This window comes from Saccostrea echinata, unplaced genomic scaffold, assembly GCF_033153115.1.
Source record: "Saccostrea echinata isolate AGI-Se365-2 ecotype Australia unplaced genomic scaffold, CSIRO_AGI_Sech_v1 ptg000058l, whole genome shotgun sequence".
Lineage (NCBI taxonomy): Eukaryota > Metazoa > Mollusca > Bivalvia > Ostreida > Ostreidae > Saccostrea > Saccostrea echinata.
In genome coordinates, this window is record NW_026889807.1 from 987,475 (window position 1) to 1,003,127 (window position 15,653).

General features: G+C 32.6%; 1 protein-coding gene across 1 annotated transcript; it reads left to right on the forward strand.

The window, feature by feature from the left end:
* Nucleotides 1-1,077: 1,077 nt before the first annotated feature.
* LOC133174515 (receptor-type tyrosine-protein phosphatase epsilon-like) lies at nucleotides 1,078-14,171 on the forward strand. The gene is made up of 11 exons (XM_061309628.1): nucleotides 1,078-1,180; nucleotides 2,455-2,741; nucleotides 3,194-3,281; nucleotides 3,650-3,717; nucleotides 3,937-3,973; nucleotides 5,846-5,943; nucleotides 7,413-7,561; nucleotides 9,452-9,578; nucleotides 10,778-10,932; nucleotides 11,194-11,329; nucleotides 14,097-14,171. The coding sequence occupies exons 1-11, from the start codon at nucleotides 1,078-1,080 to the stop codon at nucleotides 14,169-14,171; spliced, it is 1,323 nt and encodes a 440-aa protein (XP_061165612.1).
* The last annotated feature ends 1,482 nt before the right edge of the window (nucleotides 14,172-15,653 follow it).

The following is a 15,653-nucleotide window of genomic DNA, read 5'->3' on the forward strand; positions in this document are numbered from 1 at the left end:
ATATGCAACCTTTCATTTTTTGCTAAACGTCCCCATTAATGAGTTGAAGGGCCGGCCCCTAAATACTTCCTTTGGATATATCTCGGAAACGAAAAAGAATTTCTGAGTAGTTGTTGAACAAAAAGTGTTCAAAATCATGAGAGCTTTAAGGTGATATGAAGAAAAAGGGTCTGACCCATTAAATAAGGGGCTGAGAGGGGCCGAAAGTATACAATCAATAACTCTTTAATGATCAATATTTTGTAATATATTACTGAAGCGAAATAGTACATCTTCACACCAGCTAAATAACATGATGTTGATATCATATATTACGCAGTAAGGGGTCTTTAGGGGGCCAGATTGCATAATCTTTGGCGCAATATATCTCGAAAAGGAAGAATATTTTGTTAAACAGTATTGAACAAAAGACGATCAAAATAATATTCTGAACAATATGCACTCTTTCAATTTTTGCTAGACGTCTCCATTTAGGATTTGAAGGGCCAGCCCTTAATATTTCTTTTGCATATATCCCGAAAACAAAAAAAGAATTTCTGACTAGTTGTTGAACAAAAAGTGTTTAAAATCATGAGAGCTTTAAAATAATATCAAGAAAAAGGGGCTGACCTCTCACATTAGGGGCCACGAAGGGCCGAAAGTCTTTAATCTATTATGATCAATATTTTGTTAAACATTATTAAAGCAAAATTGTTCGTCTTAACAATTTATTTAAATCATTATATCTGAACGAAAATCTCAGTCAAATTTTTATCTCATCTTATCAAAAATCGGACGGAAGACTCACTCGTTGCTCGCAACGAGATCTCATCTAGTTCTGTCTCTAATTGTCCTCTTCGATGGTTGATTTCTTATACGCAAAAACCTATTATACTTCCTACGTCTGCGACGTCTTTCCGCCATTTTTGCTCTTGAGGAAGATTTTAAGGTTACTTTAGAGCTACACTTAAATATTTGAGTATTTACTCAAAATTCGGTTGAGGAAAACTCAATTTTTGCGTGGTGACGGTGACTTGAGGGTGAGGTTATGAATTTGAGGGAAAACCTCAGAGTTGAGGCTGAGTATTGAGTTGAGAGATGTTGGTGACGGCGGGGCCTGTTCCAAATCAATGCAATAGAACGACGGGGGAATGTGAGGGTGGATGTCAGCCTGGTTGGGAAGGACTTCAGTGCAATAATAGTAATTATGTATTTGTAATTTTCTCCAGAGTTTGCATTCATTACACATGGACACTTTAAAATAATCTAAAGATTTTTTGACATATTCTTGACACAGTGTAATTGTATTGAAGGAACACAGCTTTAACATGAGTAACCAAAAATATATTATATCCTCATTCACTCTTTGAATGCTGCTTTAAATTCTATTTATAATGTAGGAACAATATGTATGGTGTAAATTGTAATCAGCCTTGTGGTTTCTGTCGAAATACCGAAAAATGTCATCACTTTAATGGAACATGCAAGAGTGGATGCCGACAAGGATATTTCGGCGATCACTGTACTGCTGGTGCATACTATTTCTTAAAAAATGCAAATGTAAAATATTTGATATTATCAACATTACAAAGAATTCTCTACTTTGTATATACATATCGTATTCAAGAGACATGTGATCAATTTTCATTTTGAAATATCTGTTTTTAGATCATATGTGTATAATTATTTTTCTAGAATGTAGCTCAGGAACTTTTGGCTATGACTGTATGGAAAACTGCAGCACAAGATGTTTTAATAATACCTGTAACCCTGTTAATGGCTATTGTTCAAGGATCAAAGTAATCTATTTGAATCTGTTTCAATCATATTAAAATTGCTCAAATAGAATCCGAGGCTTTAAACACTTTAGAATGTAATCCTATTGAAAACATTACCTAAGATAATAATTTTTCATTTACTGCTAAATCCTGTTAAATTGACTTATGCAATTTTAACATTCACAAAGATAAAACAGGTGATACATATGGACGTACTTCTAATATATATTGTGGACAAAGACTCATTAGTGCCATATGTATTTTTTTTACAGGAAACTTCACCCCTGATAAGTAAAAGTGTCAATTTTAGTGTAATCGTCGGCGGGATTTCGGGATTAGTAATAGTTTGTCTTACGGTTGTTATTGTGGTTTTGGCTTTCATAAGGTTAGTTCGCTTTTGATATAGTCTTTGGATCCACTTATAATATAAGTAATCTCAAACATTGCCTCTCATTGTATATTTTGTTATTTTTGTTCTTTTCCTGGGGGGGGGGGGGAGTGGTGGTATTGTTCTTTTTGTTTTGATATTTCTTCTTACATACAAGGCACTGTTTGCGAAAGAAAACTACAGAAAGGGAAGAAACGGAAAGAAGGAGAAAATGTGAGTGACATTATTTTAATTGAGGTTCTTTAAACTGTTCCAATACAATGCATTGATAGTATAAGGATATGATCATGTGTCGATTCATTTTTTCAGCAAACAAGGGTGTGACTCAAACAGATTTCATTGGCACTGATTCAAAACCATCATCATCTGGCCAAGGTAATAAAATCATAAAAACAGAAAATAAAAAATCTAAGAAAAGTCAGAGGAAGGATAATGAGGCTGATGTAGATGACGATGAGAAAATACACTCGGAGAATCCTTACGGAGACTTTTATGCTAATGAAACGACAATACGAGACATACCTCTAAATCAACTGGAGTCGGTTATAGTTGAGAAAAGAATGAATAAAGACGATGGATTTCAAAGAGAATATGCGGTTAGTGAGAAACATGTATTTCATATGATAAAAAATGTATAAGTAATAAGGCAAGAGACATCAAATCAACAAATAATAAATTAATAAATAAATAAATAAATAAATAAAACCAAAAACAGAAGGATTTTTACTCATATGTTCAACAAAACAAAACAAAATAATAATAATAATAATAATAATAATAATAATAATAATAAAAAAAAAACAAAAAAAAAAAAAAAAAAAAAAAAACAAACAAACAAACAAACAAAACAAAACAAACAAACAAACAAACAAACAAAAACCAATTTGATTAACATACCCCAAACTTTTAAAAGATACTTTGGACGTGTTTTTTCTTCTAAATATTTCAATCCTTGAAACTCAGTCATAATAAAACACAATGAAATTGCAATTTGTTTTATTTGTATAAGCATTACGTGTATGAAAAGTTCCGTTTTTGTTCGTTGCAGTCATTGCCATATGGGGAACAATACAAATGTGACGAAGGAAAAAGAGAGGAAAATGTGGTTAAAAATAGATATAAGACCATCTTTCCGTGTACGTAAAACTTACAGAAATAAAATTTGAAATCTAGCTATAAGTTATGATTTTACAAAAGGATGATGAAGACTAAAGTAATCAAATGCCTTAACACAACGTTTTTAGAGATACAGTTAAATTATCTAGTACTCCGATATTTCGAATGTCATTGATATATCTAAATGATGAGAATGCCAGATACACTATTTTCTAATTGTATTTTAACCTCAATATCTCGAATCAAGAAATTGTTATAGATCCCTTTTATTCCATATACGAGGTTTGTCTCTATTCCTGTTTTTCTTTTTTCGTCATACAATTCTTCTTACTTTTTAATCATGAAAAGATTACTGAGTATGATTCTGTAACACTCTCCTTCAATTTAGATGACCATTCAAGAGTAATACTGAGGACTGAGTCAGCATCTGGCTACATTAATGCTAACTACATCGAGGTTAAAAAAAACTATCATGTAAAGAAATAAGACTATTTTGTTTGTAATGATTTGGTTTCAAAAAGAGAATGGTACCATGTATTCTGATTTGTTTATAGCAAATTAAATTAGAGTTTTCAGTTCAACATCCTCACATTTTTCCTTCTTCTTTATTCTTTCCATCGTATCTATATATGTGTTAAGAAATGGGGAAGTGAAATATGCATTTTTTCATTATAGGGAGCACACAGACAAAACGAGTATATTGCAGCACAAGGTATTGTATATATCTACATACTTCTGAGCATAACTTATTTATGACCATGATTTGTTTGTTTTCAAATCACTTTAAGACAATAATGAAATACAAAAAGATATAATGAAAAAAGTGAAGATAACGAATAGTGATTGATCTTAAAAAATCCATAAATTGTTTAAAGATGTGAGGAGGGCATATCACATAACACGGGCCCCTAAAAATTTCAGACGTGGGATCCTGTGCCTAGGAGGGGTAAGCATCCCTGTTGACCAGTCACACCCGCCGTTATCCCTATGTCTAGATCAGGTTAACAGAACATTCCGTAGAAAAATTCAGTATAAAAACAAAATTCTAACTATTTGTATGAAACTCATCAGCCAATATACGACCCATTGATATGCGATATTTTCTAACAATGGCATTACTGCGACATTACGACCATAAAATTTACAAAATGCTGACTCTAAACGAGGTTATTGCAAACCTTGTAACATCAACTTATATGTCAGTAGCCTGCCTCTTTAAAAAAAAAAATGTGCGTCCTCGGAACATCGAGTGAGTTTGGAGATGTAAATACCATATGCAGGTGACAGCGGAATATTACTACATAAATAGAAAAACTGAAGTCTTCTTGTTTGTCATACAATTTAGTTGTTAGTTGGCCTTTATCATTAATTGTTAATAAAACTTCAAAATGTTAACAAGTTCTGGCCGACTCTGTTTTGTCATTTAATTTGAAAGCCACTGGTACCTGTTGTTTATAGATAGTACGTCGTTGGTGTATGTAAATGTCGAGTTGAAAGCCACGGGAAGTGTTTTCTTCTTCTCATTTGGAAGTTTTTGAATAAATTCTGCTCCATATGAATTGATTACGGTTGATTAAGGAGTACAATTAGTACCCATTGGTATTCCAACAGTTTGTTGAAATACTTTGTCCTCAAAGACTACATAAATGTCAATGAGGAACTCCCACATTTCTTTAAAATCAAGTTCAGAGTACTTCTGTTTAGAGTCATAGTAATTTTTGACAAAGTAATTCTGTAAATGACTTGCACACAATATAAAAAGTTTTATTGAAGAAGCTATTATCTGAGATATCAAAAAGCATATTTTTTTTTTAATTTATCGTGAGGAATGGTAGTATAAAGTGTTGCAAAGTCATACGTTTTGATATTATTTACTTTTAAAAGATTTGGCGATTTTAAATTTTCTAAAAGTTCTTTGAAGTTTTTGAGATTCCACATCTGATTTACACCACTTCTAGAATATGCTGTATCACGGTACATCAGAAGTTTCTCCTTTACAGAAGTTTTTTTTTTTTTTTAATATTTTTAAGGGGTAAAAATTGGGGCTTGGTGGAGGGAAGTCAAAAAAGTTAGTGGATATTAGTGTAGTTGGTTATTTTATATTGTCTAAAATATGCTCATTGTAAACGCACTCAGAGACAGAGACAGGCGAAAACAGATAAAGATAAAAGAATGACCAGAATATATCCAGTTTATTGAATTTAAAATTTCATGGGGGTTTACAGATGATGTGCATAATCATGGAGACGCAACAATTAGTAGAAAATCATTATGGGAAGATATGATATATTCATTACGTAATTCTTATTTTTGCTTGAAGCTTAACCTCGGACTGAGAATTGAATCCTGTTCCTTAGCTGATATTGTTCGTACGAAAGGTTGATTACTCTGATTGTATGATGTAACGTATAAGAAAAGTATCAAACACTCCTGACATTGTCATTATTATTAACTAAATTGATTATATGATTCTTTTGTTCACTGGCCTTGTATATTGGATTCTCCTTTATTCAAACTGCAGTCAATGCTCTAGTGTTCATGACTTTTTCATACTATAGCTATCATTGTTTCATTCTTAATGTAGGACCGACGAAGAATACACTTGCTGATTTTTGGACAATGATTTGGCAAGGAAATGTGTCTTCCATCGTGATGCTTACAAATCTGCAAGAGGGAACAAAAGTACATTTTTTTTTTCATATTAGATTAAACGAATTCACGGAGAACTCTAATTAAGGAATGTTTTTAAGTTTTGTGTGAGTTATTTCTGTGTAAATCACACAGACTTGTCACGTAGGCATATTTTATGAAGCGCGCTAGTGCTTCATGAAAAATATGCCCACATGCAAGTCTGTGTGATTTACACACCAAATAATTCACACAAAACTTAAAAACATTCCTTATATTTACATTTTACACGATGAAAAGCATCAAAAATATACTCATTGTTTGAATTATTCGCTGCCCTATATCGTTACATTTTTATTTACGTCTCTGTAGCCTCATTGTGACGTCACTTAAGCGCGAGTTTCACCGTGTATATTTCTAAGCGTGAGTATACACAAAAATGACTTTCAAATCAATTTCACAGTTGGCTTAGTAGAAAAACACAGCAAATGTAAATATTCGTGATTAAATCATGAGCAACATTTTTTTCAGCATTACAACTTTTATCTCTAAGTATGCTTAAATTTAGTGTTCTTTGAAGATTAACATTTTAAGACTACCATAGTGTTTGTGCATGCTTATTCTCAAGTGTTTTCTCAGTGTTTGCATTCATTTAAAGATAAAATGCAGTCAATATTGGCCGGATGCAAATAATAAGAATAACTACGGAGCTGTGTCTGTGAAAATGATGGAGGAAAAAGAGTATGCATTTTACATTTCACGAAGGATGATTGTTTGCCACAGTGCGGTAATTTTTGAATAGGAACTAATACAAAGGGTGTTTTGCACAAGTTAGTTTTCACACAATGATAGATTCTAAAGCAAAACATAGATGTTATTTAACAAACTGAGGTAAAATGAATTGTTTAGAATTTCAACATTTTGGGTAATTATTAATTACCCTCTAACTTAGCTTTGTTAATCTTTTTTATCTAAATATAAATGGCGTTCTTGAGTCTTTTATCTGTAACTCAGCTGTCCTGTTTAATGGAAGCAGAGGTTATCATTTCGATATACGATACACGGCATCTGTTTGAAAAATTGCCTAATATTTTTTTTTTCCAGAAAGAAGGAAAGAAAGAAAACATTTTGCTCCAAAACATTATTTTTTAAAAACTTTTTTGGATTATTTTACTTTAGTTGTATGTTTTCCGTCTTTTGGTATATATCAAGAACACAATTAAATTATTATTAACGTCATCTACAAATAATGAATGTCTTGCAGAATACGATACCATTAAGGCAATCCTCAGATAATTCATATGCAGGCTTATATCCCCCATTTCTTTTTATTCATTCTTATACTTTTCTTATTATACAAATTACGGTATCCAAGAATCTCAAACAAAAGATCAATGTTATCAAGTCTCTTGAGAAATATGTTGACATTTATTACAACCATTAGAGAGTTACTCAATTTGTTTTCAACCCTATCAATCTGCATTCCAATGTGCAAAGCAAAATCAAGTCATTCTTAATTGTAGACAAAGAAATCACGGTCTTTGATCCAATATCATTATACTGCATGGCCCGACTACGGAATCCCGGATCCCCTCTGTCTTGTTGTTTTCCTTGATCACTTGACCCGAACAGGGACCAATCAGAATAGCTCCCCAACAGTTGTACATTGCAGGTAAATTTGAAAAATAAAATTAAAATATACAAATGCAAATAAATGCAATAAAAGCAGGAAAAATACTGGAATGAAATTAAGAGAAAAATGCACCCCCCCCCCCCTACAAAAAAAGGGATGCTTTCATATTGATAATAATAATAAAAAGTAAAAATATATACCATGCATTTATTTGTACACTGTTTATAGATTATCTCTATCTTTGCATAACTTATGTTTGATAATAATCTTGGTGCCGATATATATATTTATTTATTATCATCACATTAGTGCGGGAATAGGAAGAACGGGGACGTACCTCGCACTAGAAATCTTGAAGCAGATAGGAAGAAAGACGGGAAAGTCAACGTTGCGGAGTATGTCAAGAAGATGAGAGAAAGCAGGATGAATATGGTGCAAACATATGTTAAGTTCTTCCCTAATTAGATGCTGAAAGATTGTTACCATTATATAAATTCAGTCATTGATTGCTGTACTAAATTTTTTTGATTTCTGGATGTGCTTATTTATTAATTCATTGATTTCTGATTTTACACATTTCTTTCTATTACATTTTAGAAGTAATACGGAATATTTGTTTTTTATATGAAAAATCTTTTGGTAGTGATGAAATGGTTTTATGCTCTTTTGTTTAAAAGTGATTCTAAAAAGACTTCCCGAGTCGTACAATTTTATTTCCAAAAATAATAACAATAATAAAAACTGGAGAGATCAGTTATTTGTTATTTTATTTCAAAAGTGTTATTAGCAACGCAAAAAAAAAAAAAAAAAAACCTTCATTTGCTGGTGACCCAATGCATTTTTTTTTATTATGGAACAGTACATGACGATTTATCTTGCTTTGAATGAAATATTTAAATCCCCGGTTAACATCATCACGCTTGAAGACTTTACCAAGAAGATGGCTGCCATGACAACTGACATACCAGCCAATCAGAATATATTACGAAAAGAATTTCAGGTATATATCAATAGAGAAAAAAAATGTTGTAAGGAGATTATTTAATTGATCTTACAAACAAGGAATTATATAAATGATAAATGACATTGATCAAACAAAATAAAAGACAATGATATGGTGTCAGTTATGTTTGTAAGCACTGGACAAGAACATTTGATCATTTGTCACAGATAGTAATATAAACCATTAAGTGTGTGTTTGATTGAGAGAAAGAAAGTAAAGTTAAAGTGTCATGTCCCCCTAATGAACTATAGGGGTTTGATATATAGACTGATATGTGTATTTTTTAAGGTTTCCTTGACTCTTGTTATTCATAAGCATTTTTATTTGTTTGAATTTGTAGATTTTGATGAAGTTTCGACCTGTATACACTGATACTGATTTTAAGATAGCCAAGGAAAATTGTAGGAATGGAAGTGTTACAGGCTTATTTCCGCGTAAGTATTAAGTTTTCTATATCGATTGTGAATATTACCATTTCAAATTGAGACAAAATATATTTTCCCATTCTCTTTGCAAATATTATACGTGAAATTAAGTTGAAATTTTAACATAAGAATCATTACACGATTAAAGGAAAAATAGAACCCCCTCTTTCTTCTTTTAAATAGTGGATAAATACAGTGTCCACATTTCAGCCATAGTTCCAAAAAGAGGAAGCTTCATTAATGCTATATATGTTCCGGTAAGAAACAAGAATACATTTAACATACATGTACATACTTTTTCGTTCATTTCCTTACAAGTCCAAAATGACAAATAACTATTGTAAAGTAAATTTCTATATTGTTTTTTTCTTTTATCAGGGAGAAAAAAAATCGTGTTATAAATTATGAAACTTTATTTGATGTAGAAATTCGTGTTTCCAGCTCATATGAAATTTACATTCCTCTGCAAGAAAGTTATTTTTATTCTTGTTATTTTTATAGTCGTTTACCAAGAGTAGAGCGTTTATCGTATCCGACAGTTGAGGATTTTGTAGACTTCCTGTACCTGTTATATGATCACGAATCTGACATTGTTATATTTATGGATCCATTGAGCACAACTGAACCGGTAAGCAAAACTCTAGGCACCTATATCTGAAATCATGGAATTTTGAATTAAAACGTTTCCTTCTCCGAAAATTCTACAAAATGCATGTTTTTGCAGTTTTTTCCGCGTGTCACTTATAGAACTCCCAATCGGCTACACTATTTTATGGAACGAGAAATAACTCTAGTTTGTTTATTGTATGCATAGATTGTAATATACAACGTCTTCATTAGTGTCTCTATCTAACATTTATACTGATATAAAATCTAAATTGTGAGCAGCATCGTTCTTTTTTTTTACTTTTTTTTTTTTTTCTGAATTGACCTAATTTTGTAACTGATATTAAACTAATATTGTATTTAAATGAATGACATCCGTATAATAGGATTTTTTTCTGAAGTCTCAAAGACATGTCCCAGTTTCCAAAACAAAGAAATTTCAACGTGTGTTCACCTTGTGACTTTCTCATTATCATATAACCACTGCGCCACGCGGGCGACTTACAGGTGTATGGTGATTAGAAAATCACAAGATGAACACACGAGAAATTTAAACGTATGTTCATCTCGTGACTTTCTGATCATCATATACCTGTAAGTCGCCCGCGTGGCGAAGTGGTTAGAGCGTTTGCTCTAGGGTCGCGGAGTAAGGAGTTGATCCTTACGTTGCGGGGTCGAATCCAACTGTTGGACGTGGATACAGTTCCTTCGGATGAGACCGTATAAACCGAGGTCCCGTGTCGCAGTAGGTGCTGGTACGAAAAGATCCCTCAGTGCTCAATGACCCTAACTGCCAGGTATATATCAAAATTTGCAGCTCTCCACCGCAAGTGGTGGCATCTCCATATATGAGTGAAAAGTTCTCGAGAGGGACGTTAAACAACAAACAAACAAACATCTACCTGTAAAACATGATAATGCTTTCCCTTTAAAAATATTTTCATTCTTCTTTTTTGTCTAGATGAAGACGTTGTTACCAACCACATCTTCCTCTAAAACAGTTCCTCCTTTTACTGTTCATTTGCAGTCCAAAACTGAAACTGACGTCAAGAGCAAAATATCAGATATGGCAGAAAAATGTTATTGCATTAAATGAAATTGAATTATCTGTGTTACACCAGATCTCTCTCTGTTTCTCTCCCTCACTTTCTCTATCTCTCTCTCTCTCCCGCTCTCCCTCTTTGTAAAAGTAATAATTATATAATGTTTTGCTTTCTGTAGAGCAGGGAAGAGGACCATACGGTGACAATTGTAGAGCCAAAATTCAGCATCAATGCATCCGGAACTCCCCTGGATACTTCTCAGCTTCGATACCTGTATCTGGTTTCCGTCGCATTAGGTGTAGAGACGGAAAATCTTATCATTGTTGTCAGCAGGTATTACATTTATTTCCAATACTCTTTATTTTAAACTGACAAATGCAACAAAACCATCCATGTTAAAGGATTCTGATCAAATTCAGGTTTCCAGTGCGAATGAGCATGTCTGTTGAATATCTGGTATTTATATCTTTGCACAGTAATCGCAAATTATTTTTTAACCCATTCCTTAATTCAGTTTCATTTCGATTCCAACTTATTTAAATGCTTATTTTTAACATAATTTATAATTCATGGCTTCTAATACTTTGCTGGTAGCGATGGAGCTTCCCTTTGCAGTGCCTTTTGTGCAGTTCACAACGTGATGCAACAAATTAACATAGATGGAAATGTTGATGTGTTTACATCCGTCAGAAATCTTCAAGTTCGAAGGCCAGAGTTTTGCTCCAGTCTTGTAAGTTATAATGAAATCAAAACCATAGTAGTTTGACTTATATGAGCAATGAACATTAAATTTTATTCCTAGAATGTACTGGATATAACTCATTGACAAAAAGTTTTCAAGTTTTGAGCTCAAAGCTGACTCCAGCCTCTTAAAGATAAATGTATATAGACTTGTCTTTAACTAGAATATATACAATAGATTCAACACTCAATTTTTTTCCCCGAAAAATTCTTTTCCTTAATCAGATCGTAAACAAACAGAAATATTAAGTGCACCTTAAGGTAGTTCTATACTCGGCACTAAATGGGCTCAAGCTTGAAACACGTGCTTTTATAACATAGACATACATACCAGCAATGGATAGACATAAGAAAAATTATATGTCAACATGCTTATTTTTCTGCTATTGCCTCTTAGCAGTATATACCTCGAAACGCAAAATATTGCAACTTAAGAAAATGTACCTGTCTTCAAATTTGTCATTAAATAAGAATTTAAATCTAGACAGTCAAACTATAATACTCAAAATAGATCAGAAACATGTTATTAAACCATATTTAATCATTGTTTGGCGTAAATTAATATAAATATGTGCACTTTGCTGGGCTAACGCATCAAAATGTGACATGACAAAATATGCGGCATGGGTCAATCTGGGTAATTTTTAAAATATTTTTTATGGACTCAACCTTCGAAAAAGTGTTTTCTTTTTCAAAATAACATCTTAGAAAAAGAATTAGCTAAAAAAAAACATTATACCTTGACGCATTACTTTTCAGGGTATAAGCTCTGCACTATAGAGACCCCCATGAAATTTTTCTCCCAAAAATGATATCTTGCCATATTTTTACCCCCTCTCCGCAGGAGAGGGGGGTATACTCTTTTACCCTTGTGTGTGTGTCTGTCTGTCTGTCCGTCTGTCTGTCCGTAACAAATTTTGGTCGCAGTTTTTTCAGCAACTACTCATTGCAGATGCTTGAAATTTTAGCACAATCTTTGTTTAGGCATGCCATATGGTGGGATTCATTTTTGAACGAATCCGATGTCAACTTCCTGTTTATCCGTGCGTCTGTCCGTACCATACATAAAAAATTTTGGTCGTACTTTTCTCAGCAACTACTCATCGCAGGTGCTTGAAATTTTAGCACAGTCTTTGTTTAGGCATGCCATATGGTGGAATTCATTTTTGTACTAACCTGATGTCAACTTCCTGTTTATCCGTGCGTCTGTCCGAAACATACATAACAAATTTTGGTCGTAGTTTTCTCAGCAACTACTTATCGCAGATGCTTCAAATTTTAGCACAATCTTTGTTTAGGCATGCCATATGTTGGGATTCAGTTTTTACAAATCCAATGTCAATTTCCTAATTATCACTGTCTTTGTCTATAACCGAACTTGTGTATTCACATCAGAGCGGGGGTATTATTAGTGAGCATTGGCTCACAGACTTCTTGTTTACTATACATTTGTAGTTTGAGTGTATTTATCAAATTGTACATATGTAAAATAATAATTAAACACATCCAATACCTACTGTCCCTAAAATATACCTTGATTTAGATTAAAAAATATACCATTTATAAGTAAAATTATAGACAATGAATCTGACAATGATAGACTGATTCTGGCAAATTGGGCACAGAAAGTAGGTGTGCTGCAAGTGGATCGACTATTTTCATTTACTACTATTCTTTGTATTCTATATAAAAGAAAATGAACTGCATTGTGCTTTAATCTGATGGGTTTGCGGGGGGGGGGGGGGGTGGGGGGGGTGGGGGGGGGGGTTATGTGTCTCTAAAAGTCATAATTATTTAAAATTTTGATGTTTGAAATAATGAAATTTAGAAAAGCTGTCGCTGTCAAATCGTAGCCAATTCCTTCTCGTGCGAGCTATCAGTATTAACTTCACCTTGCCCGTCGACAATATATCAATTAATCTTGGACTGTCTGTCTCGCATCGGCCCCAATAGCTTACTCGTTGTCCACTTTATCGGCACATTCTCATCCACAGAAATGTCGTTTATGTTATATCTTTATTACCTCATCGTGTCTCTGTCAACCTAAAGTTATCTCCATTCTTTTCTCTTTACTTAATTTCCGTTACACTTTTGTTGACGAGACCGGCTTATAGCAAAATCATTACCGGATATTTAAAATGCCGAGTAAAAGTCAAACCAATGTAGTTAAAAAATCACATCTCGGAAAAAAGAAGCGTGGTTCCGGTTTTTCTATTTGTTAGTGACGTAGTACGAATATAGATCTACTTTAAGTCCAACTTAGCAAAAAAATTTACCTACTGTAAAATCAACTTATTTTCATGGGGTCCAATATAAGTGGTTTGAAGAAAGGATTCCGGTTCGATGAGAATTACATAATATTGGAGAAAAAAATATGTTGCATTATGAAATTGTACCAATAAAGTGGGGAATATGATCTCGGTGAGCTCTTCATACCACGAAAACAACGGAAATTAAACCCCCATGAAATTGGTGATTTCACAGTATCTAAAATCACCTAGACATGAATTAATATCATTTTTCCTTGATCCATACATTTAAAAATTCTGTACAAATCTGTCAAGATTCAATAAATACCCTTAAAAAGAAAACCATTCGTACAATATCCTTACACAGTTATTGCTTATCCTAATATGGTGAAAAAGAGAGTGATAAGTTTTAAAAATGTTCTAAGACAAGAAAGATATATTATATTCAAAAAGCTTTTATTTTGTTTACTGATTGCTAATATGTACATTATTTTTTTTAATTATCAGGATGAGTATCAGCTGGTCAACAAAGCAGTGGATGATTACATACAAAGAAGCACTGAAAACATATACTCTAATTAATAAAGCAGTTACTTGACAGCTAAAAAGAAATGATACAATGATATATTTCTAACCGTAAAAACCCTGTTAATGAAAATTGAATTCATGGATTAATCTAACAGAGGAATCTTCCTGTTTTAGGATCATTCTTTTTTCTATTTATGATGTACCACGATGTACCATTTGTTGAACAACTCAAAGAAAGAAAACATGAAGCTAAGAAAATTAAGCTTCAAATTTCTAATCATCATATTTTCTTTTTGTTGACAAAAATTATTGTTATAAATAGTATTTTCACTGCTTGATTATTGAGATAATTTAGCGTGCACTAGATGCTTAGGAATATATTTGGTAAATTCAATACTTATGAAGCAAGTACAATTTCATTACGACAATAAAACCATTTTGTGAGGTTGGCTACCTTAAAACACCAATATTTCTTCCTTTTCAGTAGAAAGAAGTCGTGTAACTTTCTCCAAAACCTGTGTCCTATCATATTGTGCAGATTTATATTACTTTTCATATATAAAATCAATTTATTATTTAGTTTAGAAGATTGTTGATATTTTGTTATTTTATACGTGATGTTTACCAAAATGTGTGAATCGGAACGCAAAAATTATTTGTTCTTTGCATTGCAGCAAATTCTTGTTTAAACGTACGAACCTAATAAAGATATATTTACTGTGTTTTAACTTATTTTAGTCAAGTCTCAGGATAACTTTTCTCAAGTTTTTTGCCTGTTTTCTCCAGAACTACAGGTTCGGTGCTATTAACGATCAGACAGCATCTTTTGAATCGGTAATTAAAGTTTGTTCAAAATATGGTCACATTTCTTTCAAAAAAAGTTCCTTATTAGAATCACAAGAAAAAGGTTGGGCCTCAGAAAAAATAATCTGAGAAAGATTTATTGAGCTAATTGGAAGAATATCTAGAGTATAAATTCAAATTTGCTCAAAGTATGGCCCCTTTGCTTAGATAGCGCAGCAATAACTAATGTTTTGACATAGGAATATAACAAAAATACATTAGGGAGGCTCTTTGTAAAGCCAGGACTTAAGTCTAATGAAGAACTATCAATGAGTTGTTCTTGAAGAATAATGTTCCAGAAAAATGGAATGAGTTTGTTGGATTTTTCCTTTTTACCAAATATGACTATGGTGTATTCCGTCCATCTGATCAATACATAGGCTTTAAGGTGGGTTTGATCGGTCGAAAAAGAATGCTTACTTATCAAAGGCACATGGTCCTACCATCTAATAGCATATTAAGATATCTTAATAACATTAAACTTTTTTAAAATTGGTATATATATTTGCTCCCTCTTAAGTTGTCTTTGGATTTTATTTCCCTTGCGATTTTATTCATATACGTCATAGTCACTAACCTTGCATTACGTACCCGTGCACATGTTATCAATTCCTTCTTGTTAGGGATGTAAAAAAAATCAAAGCCCATTCTGATCTGTGTTGCTTCTTTAGTACAGCAGTTGCTCGAATAACC

Coding starts and splice junctions, on each gene's coding strand:
- LOC133174515 (XM_061309628.1), top strand. CDS start 1,078: ATGTTGGTGACGGCGGGGCCTGTTCCAAATCAATGCAATAGAACGACG. Junction 1,181..2,454: donor AGGACTTCAGTGCAATAATA/GTAATTATGTAT, acceptor TCATTTTTTCAG/CAAACAAGGGTGTGACTCAA. Junction 2,742..3,193: donor GATTTCAAAGAGAATATGCG/GTTAGTGAGAAA, acceptor TGTTCGTTGCAG/TCATTGCCATATGGGGAACA.